The 23,724-nt window shown below is 36.1% G+C and overlaps 1 protein-coding gene across 1 annotated transcript in view; it reads left to right on the forward strand.

Moving 5' to 3' along the window:
• LOC145997059 (cytochrome P450 4C1-like) overlaps positions 1 to 22,833 on the forward strand; it is a 52,192-nt gene extending 29,359 nt beyond the window's left edge. Inside the window, exons 2-12 of the mRNA XM_083133681.1 lie at positions 4,767 to 4,873; positions 6,325 to 6,415; positions 7,562 to 7,747; positions 8,751 to 8,820; positions 12,369 to 12,495; positions 14,089 to 14,146; positions 15,447 to 15,556; positions 16,796 to 16,864; positions 17,853 to 18,021; positions 20,406 to 20,585; positions 22,273 to 22,833. Coding sequence (XP_082989807.1) covers positions 4,829 to 4,873; positions 6,325 to 6,415; positions 7,562 to 7,747; positions 8,751 to 8,820; positions 12,369 to 12,495; positions 14,089 to 14,146; positions 15,447 to 15,556; positions 16,796 to 16,864; positions 17,853 to 18,021; positions 20,406 to 20,585; positions 22,273 to 22,445 — 1,278 coding nt within the window. The 5' untranslated portion in view covers positions 4,767 to 4,828 and the 3' untranslated portion in view covers positions 22,446 to 22,833. The remainder of the gene's footprint in view (positions 1 to 4,766; positions 4,874 to 6,324; positions 6,416 to 7,561; positions 7,748 to 8,750; positions 8,821 to 12,368; positions 12,496 to 14,088; positions 14,147 to 15,446; positions 15,557 to 16,795; positions 16,865 to 17,852; positions 18,022 to 20,405; positions 20,586 to 22,272) is intronic.
• The last annotated feature ends 891 nt before the right edge of the window (positions 22,834 to 23,724 follow it).

Below are 23,724 nucleotides of genomic sequence, written 5' to 3' on the forward strand. Positions count from 1 at the left end.
TGCTAGGCCTGGAGCACTGTAAAAATACATTGGATCCAGCTTATAATTTTCCATGGAAGATTTTCTAAATGCCTGAAGTATATCAGCTAAGAGAGTGACATCAAGTTTTAAATATGCCTTGTGATAATCACCAAATGTCTGGCATTTTAAATTGTTCCACATCAACTGGGCATGGTGATAATCATCATCAGTGATTCCAGATGCTCTGATTTTGCTGTAAAACTCTTGTTGTGGTGGCAGAGAACACTCATCAAATTTAGAAAAATCTGTAACATAATCATATAGATATACACCCTTCCGCCTAATTAATTTCAGGTCCTGATTTGGAAACAAAGCACATGTGATTTTGAATTGATCATCAGATAATTGACTGGCCAGTGTAGCCAGGCTAGCCGATAAAATTCTGTATGAATCAAGAAATCTTAAGTGAAAGGGAACACCATTAACTTTAATTTTCTTGCTAATAGCAATATATTTCTCATTATTTTCTGCTAAAATATTTAAATTCTGCTTGTCAAACCCCTCGTACCTGATCAGATGATGGAAATCATAATTGGATGCACCATGGCAAAATATAGGGACAAATTTTGGTCTCTGGATCTTAATATTACTGGTATTACACAGGACCATTAAGAATTTACCATCTGTATGGGAATGGTGATGCACCTTGATATTTGTATCTGAAAATTCAGAATCACAAACCGGGCATTTTTCTGCATTATTGAAATCTTCAATCTGATCCTCTGTTAAAGGCAACATAGGTTTTGATTTTAATAAGATATTAGATGCTATGTCATGGCACTCATTTTCTATTCTATGTGCAAATTCTTTGATGGCATCTGCTCCCATGTATAAATATTCTTTACTAACAACACCATCCTGTACAATCACATAATAAAAACTAGAAGGTTCATGTAATTGATACGATGTAATTGAAGATTCCTCAGGATCTGGGCTACAGAATGCAAGGGGTTTGAGGTTTGATTCAAAATCACACACTATATATGCTGGGTGTTCCAACAAGGCTTCAAATTTTTTAAAATTGGCATTTTCACTTGGATTAGGCATCACCATATGAACAGGTTTATGATTGCTACAGTATTTCAGATGCTCAATTAACTTGTTTTTAGCAATTTCTGCATTCACTTCCCGAACCCCATTCACCATTTTTTGACCATCAAATACAGTTAAACATCTTCTACACAACTTAAATATTCTATTAAATTTGTCTAGTTGTTTTCTTACTAAAGCTTCAAGACTGTGTATCAGAGTGCAATGGTGTGTATCATCCCCTTCAATTAAGAGCAGATCAATCGGAACAGCAGAATCATCATCAAGTGTACTGATTCTGAGAGGTGCTATCAAGCAATTGCCACGACCAGTGGAACAAATAAAAACATTAATAGATAATTGTTTACCATTAATATCCCTGGCCTTTTTTCAAATTTATCAATATTCTGAACAGACATTGGATATTCTAAGCCCTCCATTGCATCATCAAAATTGTGTTCATATTGTTTATAATAAGTTATTCTCTCAGGATGATCTAAAACGGGATACAAAGCAGCTAAAATACACCACAGAAAACATTTCTCATCATTATTTTTTATATTAACCACGGCTCTTTTGTTTTTAATATTGGCAGGTAATGGCAGATATGTAGATCCTTGTAATGGGCTGAATTCAGAAATACTAACATATAACTTGTGTGGAGATCCGCATAGGCTCCATCCTGACTCTTTTCCAGCAAATTCAGAGTGTTTAATATTCAATTGATCTATCAAACTGCTTATTATTTTGTCTGAATTTGCATTTGAATATACAGCTACAGTTTCTGTTATGTGGGGCTGTGTAAATTTTGTGCCATTTGATTTCTTATATTGTGTAAACAATTTGAGGGACAGCTTATAAGAGCCATTTTGTGCATTTAGAATTGCCTGCACATCAGGATTTATACTGTTCAAAAAATTCTTAATGTCACATCTTGGCTCTGATACAAACCGGTAATCCCTTAATTGGCCATTAAAACTGCTATGGATGGGTTCATAGCGTGGCTGCTTTGCTGCTCTAGCATTAACAGGTGTTTCATGCTTCCTTTTCAGACCAGATGTAGATGGCTGTGGGGGCAATGTTGATGACTGTGCAGAACAAGTAGCCATATGTTTATATGTGAAATATTCCATGCTATATTTTCTATGGCATTTTGGGCATATTTTTGTGGGAGTTCTGCATTTGTCTGGATTACAATTCTTTTGATGCTTAGCCCAATTGGGGCTGGATATATTCTTATTGCATTGATTACAATATTTTTGATTTGGCATTTTTGTTGTTGGTTTATTATATAAAATTTCTTGGGGTTCAAATCAAAACTCTATGCTTAATAAAAAGTATCAGTTGGGTTCAGCAGTGTGCTTTGTATACCTAGTGTGTGTGTATGTGTGTTAATATTTTTGGCTTTGGTATTTATATAAAATTTCTTGGGGTTCAAATCAAAACTCTATACTTAATAAACCTATGACAGGTTGTATAAAGCTGATAGCCTACATGCACAGAGGTAGAATAAGTACAGAAGCACTGCCCTAGCAGAAATGCATGTCTACACAGGCATGTCCTAGAAAAACAATGACCTAATACCATGTATCATGTATAACAAACTGGGGCAGATATAAACCTGACTCCAAATATGAGTGGATTACAACAAACAAGCAAAATGTGTCAAATATCAGACCTGTATGAGGAGCAATGCAACACAATTGCCACTCTCACAATACTAACTGATGTGTAATGCAAAAGCTCTTGCATCATAATTTGTTGCACAACATAATGCAAAAGCTCTTGCATCATAATTTGTTGCACAACATAATGCAAAAGCTCTTGCATCATAATTTGTTGCACAATATTGGGTAATAATTTGTTGTACAACATGATGCAATAGAAATAAACCAGAAGCAAACATGTGTGTGTGTGTGTGTGTGTGTGTGTGGGTGTGGGTGGGTGTGGGTGTGTGTGGGTGACTTTTTGGCTTAGTTTTAAGGGTATCCAAAAAATATCAAGAGGGGCATATTTTTAACAAATCTATGGACAACAATCTCACAGAAGCGCCTTTTATAAGTGTAGGCAAATCAATCTGAGGGGGGTCATACTTTCACGGAAAATTCCCGAGGGCATTTTTACAAAAATCTTGGATTAGACAGGGTTCCACACTTGAGCAAAAAGCTCATATGGGCATGTTGAGCTAGTTTTAAGTGTAGCCAAATCTGCCTGAGGGGGGTTCATACTTTCTCGGGTTTATAATATGGCCTTTCCCACTACTCCCTATCTTCGCAAATTAGCCAAAAGCGACACAAAAGTGAAGTAAAATAAAGCAAATCAATCAATCAATCAATCAATCTAACCACAGCCTCTTATGTGCCTTCGTGGCAAGGTCCAATGAACACAGTGAACTCTTTTCAATTCGAACTCTAAGGGGACACGAAAAATGTTCATTATTCACAATTTGAATTAACAAAAACATTAAAATATCATTATAAATGTTAAAACTGCAGTGAGATATTAACAACAATTAGCAAGGAAAGTCTTGAAATCATCGAGTGATACTAGGTGAAAGAAATGGTCTGAACATGTGTCTACTGCAGAACGCTATCTTCCTAATAGTAGTAGTACCATTTTTATTTTGAAGATCACTTTGTTCATCGACTTCGTTAAGTACTGAACTTTGGAAAGGCACAATAATAATGTTGTTGCAAGAAGTGGCATGTGGAAATCCACTATAATTTCGTCCATTTTTATCGCAGTACACGCTTCAAACAGCTGGATTGCTATTTAATGAAGATTTGACAACTATAGGATCACATTTTCACATTTCACATTCCGGGCTTTTAAATTTTCGTTTCGCTTTATGTTGTCTTTATTCGTTCTACAGGAACGTTTACAATCTCAGTTTTTAGAATTTAGTACTTAAACCAGGCCTAACGTATTTCAATTCCCTGATTTACAGAATTTGCTTAAAAGCACGTCTTCTTTATATGTAGGTGAACCATAGGTGGCCCTAGTTAAGCTTCTAGGGCAATTTACAATTCTCTAATGAGAGATAAATGTCTTAAATTAAAAGAAATAACTCCTCTAACTAATTAACAACGTGTACCAAATGGATATATTATGTACCATTGCTTGTAACTTTTTTAAAAAAATACAAAACCGTTACATCTGTTTCTAAGGTGGCCCACGGCTTATAGTTGGCTTAGAGAATGATACTTCTGCTCAAGAAATCATATTTACTCATGTTTATTCACGTTTCTACATCTTATTAGAGAAAATTGTTGGTGTCAAACTTTTGGTTGTTTACATGCATTACGTATAGTAACGACGAATAGCCGACCTTCGTGGAGGACTGGTATGCACAGTCCCTACGACGCCGGGGGTTCCACAATAACTTAAATAAAATGGCTGCTCGCAGCCCTAGACAGTTCGTTTTCTGTATGGTGCACCTGAGAGGGTCTCGGTATACTAATGTAGTACCATTTGTTAGCTGTGTAAAATACTAATATGATTTTCGTAACGTGGACCACTTTTGGCTCACCTACCTTACGTTAAATTTTTGTAAAATCATGTGTATCCATGTAATATCATAGATGTTAGGTTATGCATTCATAGCATATACATCTTATAAGTTCTCTGTCCTCCTTGTCTTGATAGCACTCGACGAATATTTATATCTTCACAATTATAATCATTTCACATCTAACCCATTTTGTTCAAATTTTCAGAATTATTCCACTTGAAATTGGTGTTCAATAAGAGGTATCGTTACATATATCGAGTATGGCTGATGGTGGTGAATTGTGTGGTGATCGCTCATCCTCGCCATATTGAGGTAAGTGCAAATGGAAAATGTATATACTATGTTCTTAACAGAAATGGCGGACTAGAGTTGGATGCATGAGTTAAACCAAAGAAATGGTCCATCTCCATTGGTTTCTTTAGTGGCCTTCACCTGGTTTGGTGACTTTTAGCCAGTTTATTTCACTGCTTAGTGGTTTTTCTCTTTTCTTTTTTCTTTTTTGTGTTAGATTTGTTAGCTTATTCTAGACGCTCACACATTTTGGGGTGTTAATAAACAAATAAACTATTCTTCACTCCTTCGAGATACTTGAAAATTGCAATAATAAAGTTTGTTCAAAATATTGATCAATAAAGGTGTATAAATATTCTTTTTCAATTATGTGCAACATTTTACCACGAAATTTGCTTTAGAATATTCAAGAATTGCATCAGATATTATGGAATCACAAAATAGTTTTTTGGACAAAATTGGTGTAAAATAAAGCGAAGGTTTGAATTTTGCATAATTTGCAGGATAATTGGACTCAGCGAAAGTGTCGCCCGGCATTTTTGCGGACCCTGTGAAAGACGAAAATGCTGGGAAAGAATCGGCTAGTATCGGTAGATGAATTTCAACCGATACTTCCCGATACCGATACATTGGCTTCGGTATCGGCTCAGCCCTATAGTTATTATAAATTATCATATCTCTATTTGTTACATATTAATTTTTGACATCTTTATGAATTTACTAATACTCTTCAGTATGGTTGGGTTTTGTGAGAATATGAGGTTATTTAGTTGTTTAGGTGTTGATATTTGTAACTGATTTAGTGTCTCCATGAGTATATATCCCTCTGGTGTTGGTAAAAATGCATTCGAATATCACGTGTTCTATTGATGAAATAGCCTCTTCACATTCACATATATTTGTGAATATTTGCGCTGTGCTTTCGACTTCGACTGCGGGAAGGCTTGGGTTCGAGTCCGCCTGGGTTCTCAGCTTGTGCATAGGACCGGTGGCAACGCACCATCGTGAGGAAATTGGGGAGCTACGAGTGAGTAGCGTATCTCCTGTAATGGCTGAGGGTTCGACGTGCTTACCACACGTCACTCCATTACTGGTTGAAGATATACACACCTCTAAGCAGGATTGTGGAGGGAGACTGGCAGTCGGGCGATGGACCAAGGCCCTTCAAGGGCTGTCGAGCTATGGGTTATTATTATTATTATTATTATTATTATTATTATTAGATATGTAGAACAGTGACGAAGACCTCGCAGGTCCGTTATGTATTAATTAATTATAGTTTCCATTACACGTTATAAGAAACAAGTTTTAAGTAAAAATAAAAATGCCGTTGTTACAAGCCAAAGCAGCCGAAAAGCGACGTAAAATAAATCAAACCAACCAATCAATGTACTTAAACGGGAATAAATTATGCCAGAAACCACATTAGAAAACAATAGTCCTCTAACTTCATATTCTTTTACTCTTAACAGAGTCTTCTGAGCAGCGTAAAGTACATCGAAAAGGGGATGTTCTATTTCGTCCTTTGGCCATGGATGGGAACTGGCCTATTAACCAGTGGAGGTGAGTTTGGGTTTACTTCGTAACATTTATTTTTCTCACTGTTAATCTCCCAATCAAGACCGACACTCAGTCTTTCACTAAATGTTCATTCAGGCATTCACCACAGCTTCGTTATCTAAATGGACACATTGTAGAATTTGGAAAGAGATATTTCTCAAGATTTTCTCCATTAAGTATAAGTACATCACATATTGTTTTTCATTTTGAACATGTTTCTTTACTGCTCAACTTGTGCTTTTTGGTTCAAGATTTAATTTCATTCTTCCTCTCCCAAAATGTGCATGTCTTCATATTACGTTATGAAGATGTGTTGGTGGTAAATAATTTTAGAACAGAAATCATTTCAAACTTATCAGAGGTTCCAAACATTGTTAAAGGAATAACTGAAACAGTTGAGATTTAAAGATTGAAAACACACAAAGTTAATATACAACAAACTAACTCTCTAGCCTTATTAAACCCGAAGGATTATGGCTGCAGCTACACAAGCCTTCCATCTGTCCCTATCCTGGGCAAGATCAATCCAATCTTTTCCATCCTTACCGATTTCCTTTAGGTCCATCTCAACGTTATCCCTCTATCTTCGTCTTGGCCTTCATACAGGTTTCCATCAGGCTTCCTAACAAGAATCCTGAAAACTCTTATTTCCTCTTCCATTCATGCCACATGGCCTGCCCATCTAAGTCTTCTTGATTTAATTATTCTAATAATATCTGGACATGAGTACATATTATGAAGTTTTAAATTATGTAACCTTCTCCACTCACCTGTCTCATCATCCCTTTTAGGTCCAAATATTTATCTAAGATTTTTTTAAAAAATACTCTTAATTTATGTTTCTCTTTTAATGTAAGGCACCAAGTTTCCCATCCATATAATACTACAGGCAAAATTACTGTTTTGTATATTTTAACTTTTAGTTAATATGTAATAATATTTTTCTTTATTAAATTGTTTGTCATCTACAGTAAAATTGTATGTATACCTAAAATAGTTTTTGATTAATTACAAGCAAATGTTAACTGAATTTGTCATCGTACAGCAGTATTGTGGACAATATACGAGAGACAGGACTCGATTACATTACAACTATAAATAACGATGGAAAGTATTAACTTTTCAGTTTGTTCTCCTTCGCTTGTCCAGGTCGCAAATGGCATCTCCACAGGAAACTGCTTACTCCGGCTTTCCACTTCAAAATCCTGGACGAATTCCTTCCAGTGTTCCACGAGAAGAGTCACTTCCTGATCAAGAAGCTGAGGGAGCAAGTGGGATCCTCAGGATTCAACTTCATGCCTCGGGCTTCCCTCTATACTCTGGACGTCATATGCGGTACGGTATACCATTTTTATTGCAAATGTAGACGTGAATTAGCTACTTCCTGAAATTAAAACCCTCAGGTGTTTAAGATTTTCGTGAATCGTGCCTCATGTTCAGAAATTACAATAATTCTGTTTCGGATTCCCCTGTACAGTGGGATGCACAAGTATTGCTCGTCAAATTGTCTAGGACTATTTTCATCAATTTTTCTCTTGCATCTTACAAGTTTTTCAGGAATAGATATTGAAGTATGCTGGTTCAGAAGCTGTCAGCGGCTTGTTCGGTGTTCTGTTTAAGTTCTTTAAACTTCCATTGGGTTAAACAAAGTGTATGAACATGGTAATATATAATTTGCTTGGTAATACTTATGCATCTCACTGTACATTTCTGTCTCGGCAACAAGTTCCTTGAAATTGTCTCGTTTCGAAGAGCCAGGCTAACATTTTAAATTCTGAAGTATTTGATCTCTTTAAAATTCTTCCTGGAGCATTTTAATTGGATTCATTTTTGCCTGAATACGTCTAACAGGACGTTGCCCTATTCGAAATAGGCTCAGCAGATTTTTAAACATGCCAAAAGCTAGTTTCTTTTTAAATAAAGGAAAGATTGCATTCTCGTGTGCAGAAAATCAGTGATTGATCTGATGTCTTAAAATATGAAATCACAGGGCGATATTGGGTATGTGGGTAAAGTTTAACGAAAAACACATATTAAATTGTGCAATTTTTAATTTAGCTATTACATTTCTGCACAAAACTCCTACTTACAAAACCGCGATTTGTACAATCCATGGTCAACATGCATTAATTATACACATTTCTATAAGCAGATTGTTTGAAAAATAAAACCTCAGCAAATTAACACAAGAAGAATTTTGACACACAATACTATTCATATTCACACTTTAAGTGGCATGTTTGAGTTTAAGAAGCTTCCAGCATAAAAATGCTATTCATTTCATACTTTTAACTTGTTATTAGAATACCTAATATCAATGTTATTGTCTTGTCTACAGAAACAGCTATGGGTTCGAAGATTGATGTTCAAGAAAACAGCAATACAGAGTACATCACAGCCATTCGGAAGTAAGTATCACTTCATAATGCATTTAGAATTTCTTATATGTGTGTATGTAATGGCACATATGTAGTTGATATGATACTTTCTGTGTTGAATTTATACGTATTTGAATCAGTTGCATGATGATAAAATTACGGATATAATTGCACATTGATCTGCAAAGATGCTTTATTTGTGAATTTATCAGTAAGTTTCATCAAGTAAGTTTACAGTTTATTTATTTATTTATTGCAATTTCCAGTACAGCAGAAGCCAATTTAAACCGGAAAGACACAACAGTAAAACAGTACCCTAGTGTTAAAGAGAACACACAAAACAAGATAAAATAAAATAAACAAGATATAAACATAAAAATATAAGCAAGTGAAGACAGTGCCAAGGTAATCAGATTACTTTCACAATGCATTACTTATGTACAATTTTTTCTAAGTTGGTGATAAAAGACGAATATGAACTGAAAATATCTACTTGGTTTGAGATGATATTGAATTGGTTCGGTAGCCTATGGAGTTTTGATATTTCTACACACATCTGCATACCCATTTTAGGATTCTTATTAAACACTGTTAATTCTATTCTCAAGAGGCATATGCGAATGTGCAGCATACTTGCTCGTGAATATAATGTGGCCACAGATATGGAAAAAAGGAGGGTTTTGAGGGTTTCAAATTCACCCAGAAATGATGTTTAGAAAATAGATTTCTTTGATTTTTTATTGTAGAATCTTGTCAACTTCCATCATTTTCAATGGTTACATTACGAATATATCCCCTTCTTTACTGCCCACGAAGGAAATTCATAGTTTGAAATTTAACTTATCTCTCCCCCAATTCGTCTTTTCAGACAATTTTTATAAAAAATAATTAACTCGAAAGCTTAACGGTACCAAGGAAATATATTTTGGAGCACGCCTATGAAGTGGCCATTCATGGTATTACTGAAGTGCCAGAAGAAGTACTATATGTGTATAGTTACTATACAGCAAGATGTTCCATACAAATTTTGCGTTATCATAGCGATTAGATTACATAAAGTAGCAATCCTCAAATTTCCTCTACGATGTGATGTGATGATACACACATGCTTTCTCCCTCACACACACTCAGGTAGCAGAAATGACAATTTAAATTGTTCTTCACCAAATATAATCTCTCTCTCTCTCTCTCTCTCTCTCTCTCTCTCTCTGTGTCTGTACACTGTGTGTACGTATATATAATGTCAATAAATATGTGTCAATTATTAAATAATCAAATTATATTATAAAATATACAATATATTATATCGACTGTCCTTCTTTCAAAATGTAATTGCAAATTGAAGATTTTAATGTACTACTAATGTTATGAACAGTGATTTGCCTAAGGGAGGAGGGACAAAAATTAAGAGACATTAAGAAGATAATACAACTTGTATAAAATTCACATCTAAATGCAATTACGTGTTATATTAATATATTTATATACTTCGTGGTTGCTAACGAAAGACGATGAGAAATGGAGAAGAAATAACAAGTCGGTCTAATTTCTGTGTTATGGGGATTTCTGGGTTCAGTGTCGTAAGAGATGAGGCTTTGTTGTCCATTCTTTTTGTATGTAGACAGGTCAATTTAGCCAGAAAAAAACCCTAACCTAAAACAAATTGCAACAAAAGGTTGTAAACTCTTTTAATTCCTACTTGATGTACTGATCAACAGAAAAAAAGTCTACCAAAATCTGGCAACCGGAAGTGGGTTATTTTCCAGATGACCATCGGTAACCTTGAAAATCAGAGAAAGTCCAATAACTTGCTTATTTTTAAGCGTAGAATAATTATTTTTTCATCAATTTTACGGTTTTTATGGTCAAGGAATTCATTTCAACCAACACGTTTTGTCTATGTGATCAAAAAATGGAACCAACAGAGAAAAATAAAGGTACAATATCTCTTTCTGGTCTAAGTACACAATATGAAGTTGTAAGTTTGTATTATCATCACACATTTTAACTATACTGCATACATATTTTTTCTGTATTTTTCCATATTTTACAAAGTACACTTTAAATTAGGTTATGAAAATGTGCATCAATATGGGGGTCTTCATTGTCCATTACTCCTCATCACTGTCCTCTACTTCATCTGACACCTGGATGTCACAACGCGTAACTTGACACGATCCACATACGGAACTACATGGAAGGACGTTTGTTCTGCAACTGCAACGGTTACCACTGCAACCAGTTCTACAACTGCAATGTATAATTTTCAGTAGAGTGTCTGATGCAAAATTCATATCACACATTACTGGTACAAGTTCATCGCCATCAGGTTGCCAACCCCAATTCACAGGATTCATTTCGCTAGCCGTACTCATCCATGGCATAGTCTGATAGTACACTCTTAGGCAATGGAATTTGTTGGAAGACTCAGTTGGAGCAAGACGTTCTGGATGAGCAAACGATTTGGCTGTGACGGCTTTCTTCGTAAGTGTCTGGTAAAGAACTTGTACTGTTGCTACCAAAAATAACAAGCATTGCTTGACTGCCAAGACTTACAATATCGGCAGGGTTCTGACCTGGTGAAGTGAATGCCGTCGCACAGGAATGAAGGACACGATCACCTTTTAAAAGTCTTTCTAATACCGATTTTTTACCAACACTATAAAGATGGGAGGTGAAATCACATCCTGTGAATGCATGAATAAATAACAACTTGCACATAACTCACTGCCAAGAATAGACTTCAAGTTATTAATGTGATACACTTTTGAAGTGTCTCTTGACTGATTATCCGATCGAAAATACAGTGGTTTGCCATTAGCTTCAGCGTAATATAGGAGAAGAATTAACAGGTCAGTATCATTCCCAATGAGCGTGGTGGAACGTTCCTTCGCACTGTTAACTGCAACCATTGTAATGTCCACGTCAGCATCACCTTCCGTTTGAAAAACCTTGCAGCCTCTCATAACCATTTCCTCACTGATTAATGTGATTAGTTGTTGTTCATTACGTCCCACTGAAAGGAATTCTTCCTGCTTCCCTTCGACCTTTTTCTCTTCGAATTCAGTATCACCGGTGAAATGAACTATTGGATGATGGATGTTTCGTTGCCTTCTCTTATGTGTATTATCCTTTATTGAAGGATCTGTGTTATACCCATCAAACACAACAGTTGTAATACCATACTGTTGAATTGTAAAGTCTGCATATTATCTGGCTATTTTACGATATATATATATATATATATATATATATATATATATATATATATATATATCCCTTTTCCACATCAGCTTGCGTATCAAGTAGCCTCAGTCAATAACGTATCTTTCAGTACACAGAACAGCATCAATTGAGGTTTGATTGTTACAATGCTCATCAATGCCTAATTGTGGTTTATCTGCCTTTCTCAGAATGTGCATGTCCTCAAACAGTGATGTTGGGTATGTAATGGACATATGTATGCAATGCACAAAATTTACGTATGTATGTCTCAATAGAACAATGTTCTGCGGCAACATTTGTTTAATAAATATATAAATTAGACGTTAACAGTGTTTTGTAACATTATTTTCTAGGTTAAGTGATATTTTGTACGAACGCGTAATGGCCCCTTGGTTGTACCCAGACTTCCTCTTCCACTTTAGCAGCCTTGGAAGGGAGCACAACAGGTGCCTCAAGATAGTCCACGGCTTCACAGAAAAGGTAACTGTCAAGGACACTGTCCCTTTCCTGAAACAAGTCATTGCTTGATCCGAACAAACTTCGGTATCAACTAAGTCGCAGGTAAAATTGTCGCAGGTTTATCAAGTGATCAAGATGAAAATGAGGAACAAAACCGCAATCACAAGTTGAAAACAAGGGATAATTAATAAACATTTCTATTAGCCTTTTAATCTTCAGAACAGATCCTCCTTATACTACTATACTGATCGCGAGCCCAACTGGCGGCTGACCTACTTTTGGCTACATAGCTCTGTCTGTCCACCAACAGTTTTGGTTGGTGTGTGTCAACAACCTCAGTTGCGAAGTAAAAGCTGTAGGGGTAACATCGCTCTCCCGTTACAACGTTGCCAAGCGTACGTGTGTTTTTGTCAGTTGTTTATATTAGCTTGTTTGTACAGTGTTTGGGTGTTTTGTGTACTAATTTTCCGTGCTTCGTGTACTGTTGTACAACTTTCATCCAGTAACGGCGCTGAACAACTCTCTTTGTCCCCCATTTTACAGTAAGTTTGGCAACATGCGGTGTATCCAACGCTCATTTGTTTCGTCCCGCCAGGAACTTTCGGTGCCTTGTGACTCGAAAATGCCCGATGCCAGTGGAAGTGAATTTGATCGCTGATTTGTTGTTCCCGAGCCGCCAGTTGAAAATTCGACCAGTGTGATAGATACTGTATAGTGTATTTAAATAAGGTACTTCGTTATTCATATTCTCTATTACCCGAGGATGTTACATTACATTGCTGTGGCCGGTATGTTTTATGTATATTACCACTATCCTTCAACCACAAGTGAAATGTTCTTACTCCAACCATGACTTATATACAGTCTTTTCGTTGCCTTTGTATCAAAAGACTACTAGCTTTATCACTAATCTTGAAACACGCTGGGGATAACTTCGAACAGCACTGATCTTATTCTTCACAACACAGCCAGGGTTTAGAACCTCACAGACCTTACATATATAGTGAGTGTCCCTTCACTTGGAAAATCGAAAAGTTGGCGAAATTAACATATGACTAGCAAAGTTACGAAAAAGTCACAAAATGTCTTAAAAATGTACATAATGTACAAAAACCTAGATGTCAGGGAGTATTACATATGATGATTGCATATGCAACGAAAAGCACTCTAAGAATATACCCTGTCAAGCGAATTCAAGTACATTCATACTTACAGAATGATCTAGATTTTCATAAAAATGACTTGAAAACTTTAACAAAAATTAGTGGAAGTTTGTCTATATCATCCCATATAAACTAGAAAGATAGAAAAGCTATGTAAAAATAACTAAAGTAGAAATAGATTGATTTGCTTTATTTTACTTCGCTTTTTGTGCCACTTTTGGCTAATTTGCGAAGATGAGGATTAGTGATGACATGATGAAATTGATGAATGGACACAAACAACCATGCCCATACCGAGATTCGAACCCGGGACCCCTGGTGAAAGTAGAAATAGAAATCGGAAGACACTGTGGATGTACTTGAGAGAATAGAGGTGTTACTTTATACTTGAGCTTTCTGTGTATCAACATTTGTCGAAGCTTTTTGTAATAACAAAGTGGAATCTTTTCAGGTAATTCGACAAAGAAAGGAATACATGAGGAGCATTAAGCAAGACAAAATAGTAGATGGTATGTTCTATTTCTTAAACGAAAAATTATATATATAATTTATAATGTAACTTGTTTTCTTAATATCAGATTATAATATTACAAGTCTATTCTTGAATAAATTTTGGGATCCATTTTTAGTTGTTTTAAGTTACGTCCACATACTATGTAGTTTGGTAACTTTCAAATAATTACACATACTTACAGTCATTACCACACATGCTCATATACTGGTTTACTCTTTTTCCTCATTTGCTACTAAGCCAATTGCTTGCCAATTTCCTTACTTGAACTAAAACTGTTTTCAAAAATAATACGCCTTAAGAGAACAAAATAATTTTTATGTTTATGAATGCAGCTGTTAGAATACATAAATCTGGACACAGCTTACACTCACAAATATCATGTTTTTGTGCCAGAAATGGAGTAATAGACTTCTTTAGTCTTGTTTCCATGAGGAAAATATAATCGGATTCATGAAGATGTTTTAAAAATATGATTGACTATTGAAAAACTATAGCCATAAAGACTCTCTTTACGTTCATGCAAAACATTCTCGACATCCAACTGATCGTATCCTTACATAGTACAATCGTACCTACAGATATTATCTCCATTTTGCCAACATCCGTGGGGGAGTGGTTAGCACATACGATGCCAGGGGTCGGGATTCAAATCCCGACCTCAGCACGGAGGTTCTTTGCGAGTGTTCCTTTTACAATTGCATCACATCATCACTCATCCTGATCGTCGCGATTAGTCAAAAGTTGCAGAAAATCGAAGTGAAATAACTCAAATCAAATCGTCTCTATCTGTAGTAATACGTAAATAAATAACTTCAGAGAAATCTCCACATAAGAAACAAAATATTGATTACCATTACAGTTACAAGTCCGCACTCAAAGTTTATATGAATTGTGTTAACATGTTTAAAAATCACAATGTAATTTGGGCCTTCCCATGGCGCAGTGGTAGCGTCATTGCCTTGTAATCAAGGGGTCCCGGGTTCGATACCCGGTGGAGGCACAAGTGGTTCGGATCCCACTTTAAACTGTAGGTCCAGTCCCGATTAGCCTTACTGTGCATAAAGTGGACTTAAAACAGCAAAAATCAATCAAATCACAATGTAATTTATTATATACTGCACAGTCACACATCATACACATTGTCTTGCGTTCAATGTAAATAATTTAGTGAACCCAACTATTTATTAATATCCTCAAGTTTATATTTTATATCGACACAATTTGGAAATTTAATGTAAGATCTAAACGCGTTAGAAAGAAATGAAAAGATTAAAAAAATAATTATGTTTTTGTAGGAAAACGCAGACGGCTTGCTTTCTTGGACCTTCTAATCGAAGCTTCACAAGACGGGTCTATCCTCACAGATAGGGATATAAGGGAAGAGGTTGACACTTTCATGTTTGAGGTAAGAGAAAATAGATGTATTTGAACTACTACCACATATTAAGAGATGAGAACGATTACATTTATGTCGTAGCTACTTCCAGTAGTTGGTTCAAACACACAGTTATAGGCTTGCTTGGCAATGGCGAGAAGAAGCGAGGGGACAACAGCCTCTCCAAAGTCATGTGAAAATGAGAGAAATCATTTACTTACCAGCCGTATTTCTAGTAGTAACTGGCAATTCAGAATTGAAATATTTTTATTCCGATAAATCATACGTACGTACGTTATTTTTAGAACTAACAAATAGTGCGAAAAAAATGATCAATATATTTCGCTCCACCACCTGTATGGGTGCACGTTATGAATTCAGTTTTAATATTTAAGAAATTATGCACTACGTACAAAACTTTCTACTAGCAAGTTATTAAAGTTATTACGTTGTTGAAAATATCATCGTAAAAAAACTAAAGGAGTTTTCCCGCTTTCCTTGAATTGAAAAAAGAAACGTTTATTTCTTTTAATATACGTATGTTCTAGTTGGCTGTTCGTTCGTTTAGAGACAATCGTGGTTTGAATTCTATAGTTTTCATCGGGTGCAATTAAACTGCGAGGTTTCAATTTTACTCAAGAACCTTTTGCCAAGTTAAATAATCTTATAATAATGCATTTTATCAAAATTCAAGATAATTCGTTTAATGTGTAGAATAAGGTTGACAACTAGTCTTACCATATGCTAACTAACTAACTCTCTTGCATTCTTAAGCCCGAAGGTTTATGACTGCAGCAACACAAGCCTTCCATCTGTCCCTATCCTAGGCAAGATCAATCCAATCTTTTCCATCCTTACCGATTTCCTTTAGGTCCATCTCAACGTTATTCCTCCATCTTCGTCTTGGCCTTCCTACAGGTCTCTTACCATCAGGCTTTCCAACAAGAATCATCTAAACTCTTGTGTCCTCTCCCAATCGTGCCACATGGCCTGCCCACCTAAGTCTTGTCGATTTAATTTAATTTTACCATATGGCATTGTATAATTATTATGTGGTTTAATCTTTAAATTAAGACAGCCCTTTTTTATGTTTATTGACTACATTAAGCTACACATGATGATATGACACGTGCAACTATTGCTAGGCATTTAAATGCGTACAAGCAAATAATATGTGGAAATACTCTATGGATATGTTGGAATTCGACTACACATAGCATATATATCTATGAGTTCCTTCACTGTAATTAAAATCGCCATATTTTGCAGGGTCATGACACCGTATCAGCAGCCATGTCATGGAGCTTGTTCCTGCTGGGTAACCATCAGGACATACAGGTGAATGTGATATATTATTGTATTTGTAATATTTTAGAACACATTATAATAAATCATACAATCTATAAATGTTTATTGCATGTGAGACCTGGAATGAATTTTTGAGTATATAGTATATATAAAAAAATATTACTGAAAACTGAATGAAACATAATTCAGCAGAACATTTTCAATATAATTCTTAAAAATTAAGTTATAAATTTGTCCAAGGTTTTATATTATTACTTTTTTTTAATATTGAACTAGTAACAAAATAAACATAGAAATCTTATCTGAATTTGCCTACTTGACATATAATATCTTACACAGGCTGAAATAAATCAGTATTCTATAGAATAGAATGTGTATGGGAATCGTGAATTTAGTTTTGTGACGAAGGTTAATTTGTTTTCCTTTCTTCCTGTACGAGGCAATTTTGCCACGTAAATATTTTCGTTCCTTGTTATTCAGGATCCTGTACAGTAAAGACATCATATTTGAAGTTCATATGAAATAAACGCAAACAATTTTTTTTTAAAAACTGCTAACCCAAAATGCAAAATAGTAAAGAAAAATCAGTTATCTAGGATATGAAAGTATAATTATTGCATAAAATCTGCTATTGAAACGTTATTTTTTAATATTTTTTTATTTTACGTAAAGTTTCAGTGAATGACCATTTTATACTGAAACTAACAGCAGGAAGACAACAACAATAATAACATCAAAACAATAGACTACAAGATGGCACAGAAAAAAGTTACACATAGGTACATTGTTAACAATTTTCTGAAGCTGTGCTCTGGCAAGAATATGTCGTCATTCGACCCAACATCATCAATTATAAATATATCACTAAATTGTATAAATCTTGGGATTATTTGGAATCAGGTTATTATATGAGCGAGGAAACGTGTAGAGAAGAGACTGCTGTAGAAGGGAGATCAAGGTACTAACAGCTTATCGTAGAGTGAGTGGATCTATTCTGTAATAAATGATTCCATTGTAGGAGAAAGTGTTTGAAGAGCTCACAACTATCCTTGGCAGCGCTGAGAAGTCCCCAACCATGGAGGATCTGGCCGAGATGAAGTTGCTGGAACGCTGTATAAAAGAAGCTCTTAGGCTGTACCCAAGTGTGGCCTTCTTCATGAGGCAACTTACGGAGGACGCACAAATCGGTATTACTTATTATTTTTAAAACAATAGAAGGTGAAATTTATGAAGAAAAAAACAGACAAGTAAACTATTGTACGTGTACGTAGGTCAGAGGCTTGGGTTGAGTTGGTGTTTTAAGTCCACTTTATGCACAGTAAGGCTAATCGGGACTGGGCCTAGAGTTTAAAGTGGGATCCGAAGCACTTGTGCCTCCACCGGGTATCGAACCCGGGACCCCTTGATTACAAGGCAGTAGGTCAGAGGCATTCCATAGCATGGTCATTGGGGTTCAGCCCAATATGTAATAGCTTGTAGGCTGAAGGGGTCCGTGTCGCGTGTCACATCGATTTGTAACCTTCGTATCGCTTGTCACCTGTCGCGTGTCTCTTGGGAATGAAGGCTCCCTAATGGATTTCCTGGACTTGGACTTGACTTGACTCAAGAAGATCTTCTTCTAAATTATCTCATGCTTCGAGGAACCACTGGGCATTCTAAATCCTGGAATTAGGTCTGTTTAGAATTATTTTTAGATTATTCAAAGGGACTCCCTGTACATATATTACCGGAATATTTATAATGTAACTTAAGGTGTAACGAAACAATTGCAAATATGTAGAGAAACGTTGAAGTTTGTTTTAAGTCCAATTGATGCTCAACTAGGCTAATCACCACTGGACCTACAGTTTAAAGTAGAATCAGAAACACTATGTGCCTCCACCGGGCATCGAACCCGCGAACTCTTGATTACAAGGTGACAACGTTGCCACTAAGTCATTTGGGAGGTACATCTAGAAAACAGCAAGTGTAATACACGTTTCATTGTTTCATTTTTGTTATTTAGCGTCGCTATTCTGCCACTTTTGGGAAGATGAGGATGTTGAGTTGTTATTTTAAGTTTACTTTATACACAGATAGGCTAATCGAGACTGGACCTACAGTTTAAAGTGAGATAAGAACCACTATGTGCCTCCACCAGGACCCCTTGATTACAAGGCAACGACGCTACCACTACGCCATTGGGGAGGCCCGCGACGATGAGGATGAGTGATGAAATTAATGAAGAACTCACAAAGAATACCCATGCCAAGACAGGGGTTCGAACCTGGGACCCTAGGTGGCAATCCACGTGAAGATTATTCTGATAGCTTTGGATCAAACCAAAATCCCGATCCATATTGTGTAGCAGGATGGATTGATTTAAATCGCGATTTAAATAAATAATTTATAGAATAATGTACATATGGATTTTTGTAGATATCAGAAACACTTTTCGTGAAAGTACATTACTCTCGTAATGGTGTTTATTAGGCTCTAAGAAAGGAAAATAAAGGAAATAAAATATATGTACTGATGGTGTCAAGCTCATACGAAAGAAAATGTAAACACAGGATTTCTCTTGATTTAATATTCAATAATTTCATGGACAAAAATAGCAAACATTTTGTGTAGAAAAATACACAAAATACTAATCATGTTAAACCATAAATAGAGTCAATATCATTAAATTGTAAATAAACATGACAGCTGATATTTTTCAAAATAAATAAAAATAAAAAATCTTCAAAATTCAGGTACAAAGACTATAAAAGTATTTAAGTTAATATTTTAAGTTACAATTATAGAGTACATTCAGAATGATTTAGGTTCACTGGAAGAAAAGTTACTGAAATTATTATTAGTTTCATTAACAAACTCAACAAACATTTCCATAGCAGTTACAGTATGAGAAACAGAAAAATCTATGTTTACGTATATTTTTTTTATTTGTTTTAATCAAACTGTTCAAATATTTTACAGGGCCATTTACTAGAAAAAGCCTTTCTATAAAAAAAAAACATATATCTATGTGCATGGTGCCAAAAACCATGCAAGCAATTTTAATCATGTTTTCTTAGAAAAATAAGAAAATCCGATTTAAATTTTAAAAAATCAACATCAATGAATTATTAAAATAAAAATCATGATTTTTATCCACCCTGTTGTGTAGGAATATTAAAAAAAAAGGTAAAGTGTTCCCCTGTGCTTAGCACCACGCCATGAAGGCGTATAGGGGGTGTGGGGGTAACGCCCCACACTTTCTTGATCCGGTCGTGAGTGGGGGTGATGTGATCAGCATCACGCCCCTGACCGCCTTTACCCCCCAGGGTTTCCCCCAGGTACCCATGTTATTCGACGCTGGGTGGGCGCCGGGGCTGCTTCCATCGTTAGAAAAGTTCCCGGATTTGAACCGGCCGGGGATCGAACCCGGGACCTTTATCATGGTAGTCAGACGCGTTACCGACTGAGCCACCGCGGCCACTCGTTGTGTAGGAATATATGTTCCATAATTTTGTGATCTATGTTGTAACACAATACAGCATAAATACTAGCAATTGTTATAAAGAATGTGTTACTATTTTTATTTTAGGAGAACACATTGTCCCGGCTGGAACAAACGTGTTCTTCGACGTGCATGGAACCCATCGAGACCCAGAATTCTTCCCCAACCCAGATGAGTTCAACCCAGACAATTTCCTTCCCGAGAAGGTCCAGGGGAGGCATCCCTACGCCTACCTGCCCTTCAGTGCTGGGCCAAGGAACTGCATAGGTAAAGGATACGCCAATACGATCTTTTGAGTTCACTTGAAACATTTAAATGACTTGATTCAATTCCAATCTGATTAAAACTGAAATACAGACCCATCAATGTTATTCCTTCGGCCCAACCACTACCCACTTAGATCTGGTATTGACCACACAGGATTGAAAGTATAAATAAATTACCCATTGCGTTTAAGATAATGAGGAAAATATCATTTTGAGATCATGTTAAGGAATTTTTCTTAAAGAATGTGTTTCACAAAAAGATGAGATGTAACAAAAATAAATTGAAACACAAGTACTATACTGCTTATCATCAGAATGTATGTACTGTCAGAATTTGCTATGGGAAAAAGGGAAATAGATACCAAACAAGACTGCAAGCGTATAAGTCAGTACTGGAATCAATTTTACCATACGGAAGTGAAAGCTGGCAAGTAAGAGGAAAATAAGTATGATAAATAACAACAGTAGAGATGAAATGCTTCCGTAGATTAGTTGGTAAAACAAGAAGAGATAGAGTACTTAATGAAACAATCAGAGAAGAATTACATCAGAAGCCAATAGAAGAAAAACTGACAAAGACAATTAAAATGTGGCAAGAATGAACAAAAATAGAAAAGCAAAGCAATTTATGGAAGTTAAAACAGAGGGAAGGAGAATAAGAGGTAAACCCCGGAAGACATTCGAAAATGGAATAGATGAAATAGGACAAAAGAAAGGAAAAGGAATAAGAAAATTGAAGAGGATGGAAAAGGAACGGGAGATGGAAGGAGTGGATAGAGACAACCCCGACGCTATGAGGCAAAGGAGAAAGAGGAGGAAGAAGAATAATAAGAACAATTTGCTATGTCTATGATTTGTTTACAATGTTTTATGCATTATCTTCTAATTATGTCTTATAGAGTGTTATTATTTCACTTCAGTACACCTCATATGGGGACACTTTCTGAAGACGCCCAAATGTCAACCTCACTTCCACGTAGTACACCCTAGTTTACATTCTTGCTGCAGACTAACGAGGCTCTGGCGTCTGGACTCACAGCCAGTATAATATTCTGTGGGACTCGTTTTGCGTCCTGTCGACCTGTTTTTGTTATTGTTATTTCACCATTCATCCTCATCGTTGCGATTAGCCGAAAGTGGGAGAGACATATCTCCACTTGTAATCCTTAGCAGTAAGGTGGAGTCACGTATCTCCAATTTACTGACTCTCAAAATACATTGTTTCCTCTCTCCTGTAACTTTGATAAATTGGAGTTACGTCCATCTGGTTCTCACACGACGAAATAGTTCAGGTTCAATGTGAGCTAAGGACCAGGGTTGTTAAAGGTCAAGGAATTTTAAATAAATTCAATTCCGGTCCAGGAGAAAAATGGGTTCTAGACCGTAAAGAACTTTTTTATCGGCCCAGGAACCTTTTTTTCCGGATCAATTTGAATGCGGTCCAGGACCTTTTTCGAATCCATTTAAATACGACCCAGGAACATTGTTTCCTTATTAGTTTAAATAGGGTCCAAATTTCGTATTGAAATGAAACAATACGCAACTTGGACAAAATTTATATTGTCCGAGAAAAAAGGTTCCGGTTTTATTACGGAAGCTTATAGAACCCATTAGAATGTATGGGTTCCTGGACCTTTATGCAACCTTGATGTGGGCTTGAACTAAACCATCTTCCTTTCTTTTCGCAGGTCAGAAATTCGCTATGCTGGAACTGAAGTCCGTATTGTCGTCTGTGCTTATGAACTTCAGGATCGAATCACTTCAAAAGCCGAAAGAATTGAATCTCTTGATTGGCATCGTCCTGAAGCCGAAGGAAGGGGTTTGGATCCGCGTCCATCCTCGAACTGAGGTTGCTGCATGATGAATCGCGCCTCATACGCTCTCCCAGTAGCTTTAGTTACTAGCACCCGATCTCTTGTATATATTTTGTTGTATATATGTTTTTTTTTTTACTTCCTTGTAAATTAAACTTCTTTAATAACACTTCACATCTCGCATCTTCAACATAAAAACACAAATTTAGGAGCCGACTTCCATGGCGGAGTGGTTACCACAGCGCCATACGATGGCAGGGGTCCAGGGTTCGTATCCTGGCGTAGACATGAGTGTTCTTTGTGAATGTATACTTAAACTGTTACTGTTTACACACTTTCTAACGAACAATTGAACATAGGTTTCTCTGTATGTATAAATTGATGAATGTCTATTGTAAATATATTTGTACATAAATAAAAAATAATTTCTTGCAAGTATTGTACGTACTTAAGGCTCGGCTGTACATCTAAGAACTGCCAACACCAGCGAAGGTGGTTTCGAAATTTCCTCTTCTTTCAAGAAACCGCTGTGATATTTCAAAATCTGAAAAATTACATCTGCTCAGAATCCCTTCTACAACATTCACATGAATCTTCGCGCGGTTTGTTTTCGTGTTGTCTAGATACACAGTGGCGTGCCCAGGATTTTCGAAAGGGAGGGGTTATGTACATATTTTCTGGTAGTCAGCCCTCATTTCGCCATCTTTTCCAACCTTTGATGTTCTTTTTTTTTTTTTTTAGAAGTGCTGAGCCAGAGGGGGGTTATAACCCCCACCGACCCCCCTTAGCACGCCACTGTAGATACATGTGATGGAAAATAGGCTTACGTATCCACGAAACTATTGCGAATATCTAGACAACAGCGAAACCAATATACGTACACGAAGATTCACGTGAATGCTATAGAGGGAATACCAAACATACATGTAATGTTATATATTTTTTTCATAATTTGGAGAGCCGGCCCCCTGGTGGAGTGGTTAAGCACATCACGCTACAACGCCAGGCGTCCCGGGTTCAAATCCTGGCCTGGGCATGGATGTTTGTGTATTTCCATTTATCAATTTCATCATATCATCATTCATCCCCATCTTCGCAGATTAGCCAAATGTGGCACAAGAAGCGAAGTAAAATAAATAAATAAATAAATCATAATTTGGAGCATCATAGTTATTTTTTTAAGGAGAGGAAATTTTGGAAAACTGCTTTCGTTTTCGAAATTTTGGAAAACTGCTTTCGTTTTCGAAATTCTGAGCCTATTTCCTCTCACCTAGAAAATGAGCACTTGTTACAATCATGTCATAACTTTTTACTGGTTAAAAGATA

This window comes from Lepisma saccharinum, chromosome 1 (assembly GCF_977018435.1).
Source record: "Lepisma saccharinum chromosome 1, izLepSacc3.1, whole genome shotgun sequence".
NCBI classification, from domain to species: Eukaryota; Metazoa; Arthropoda; class Insecta; order Zygentoma; family Lepismatidae; genus Lepisma; species Lepisma saccharinum.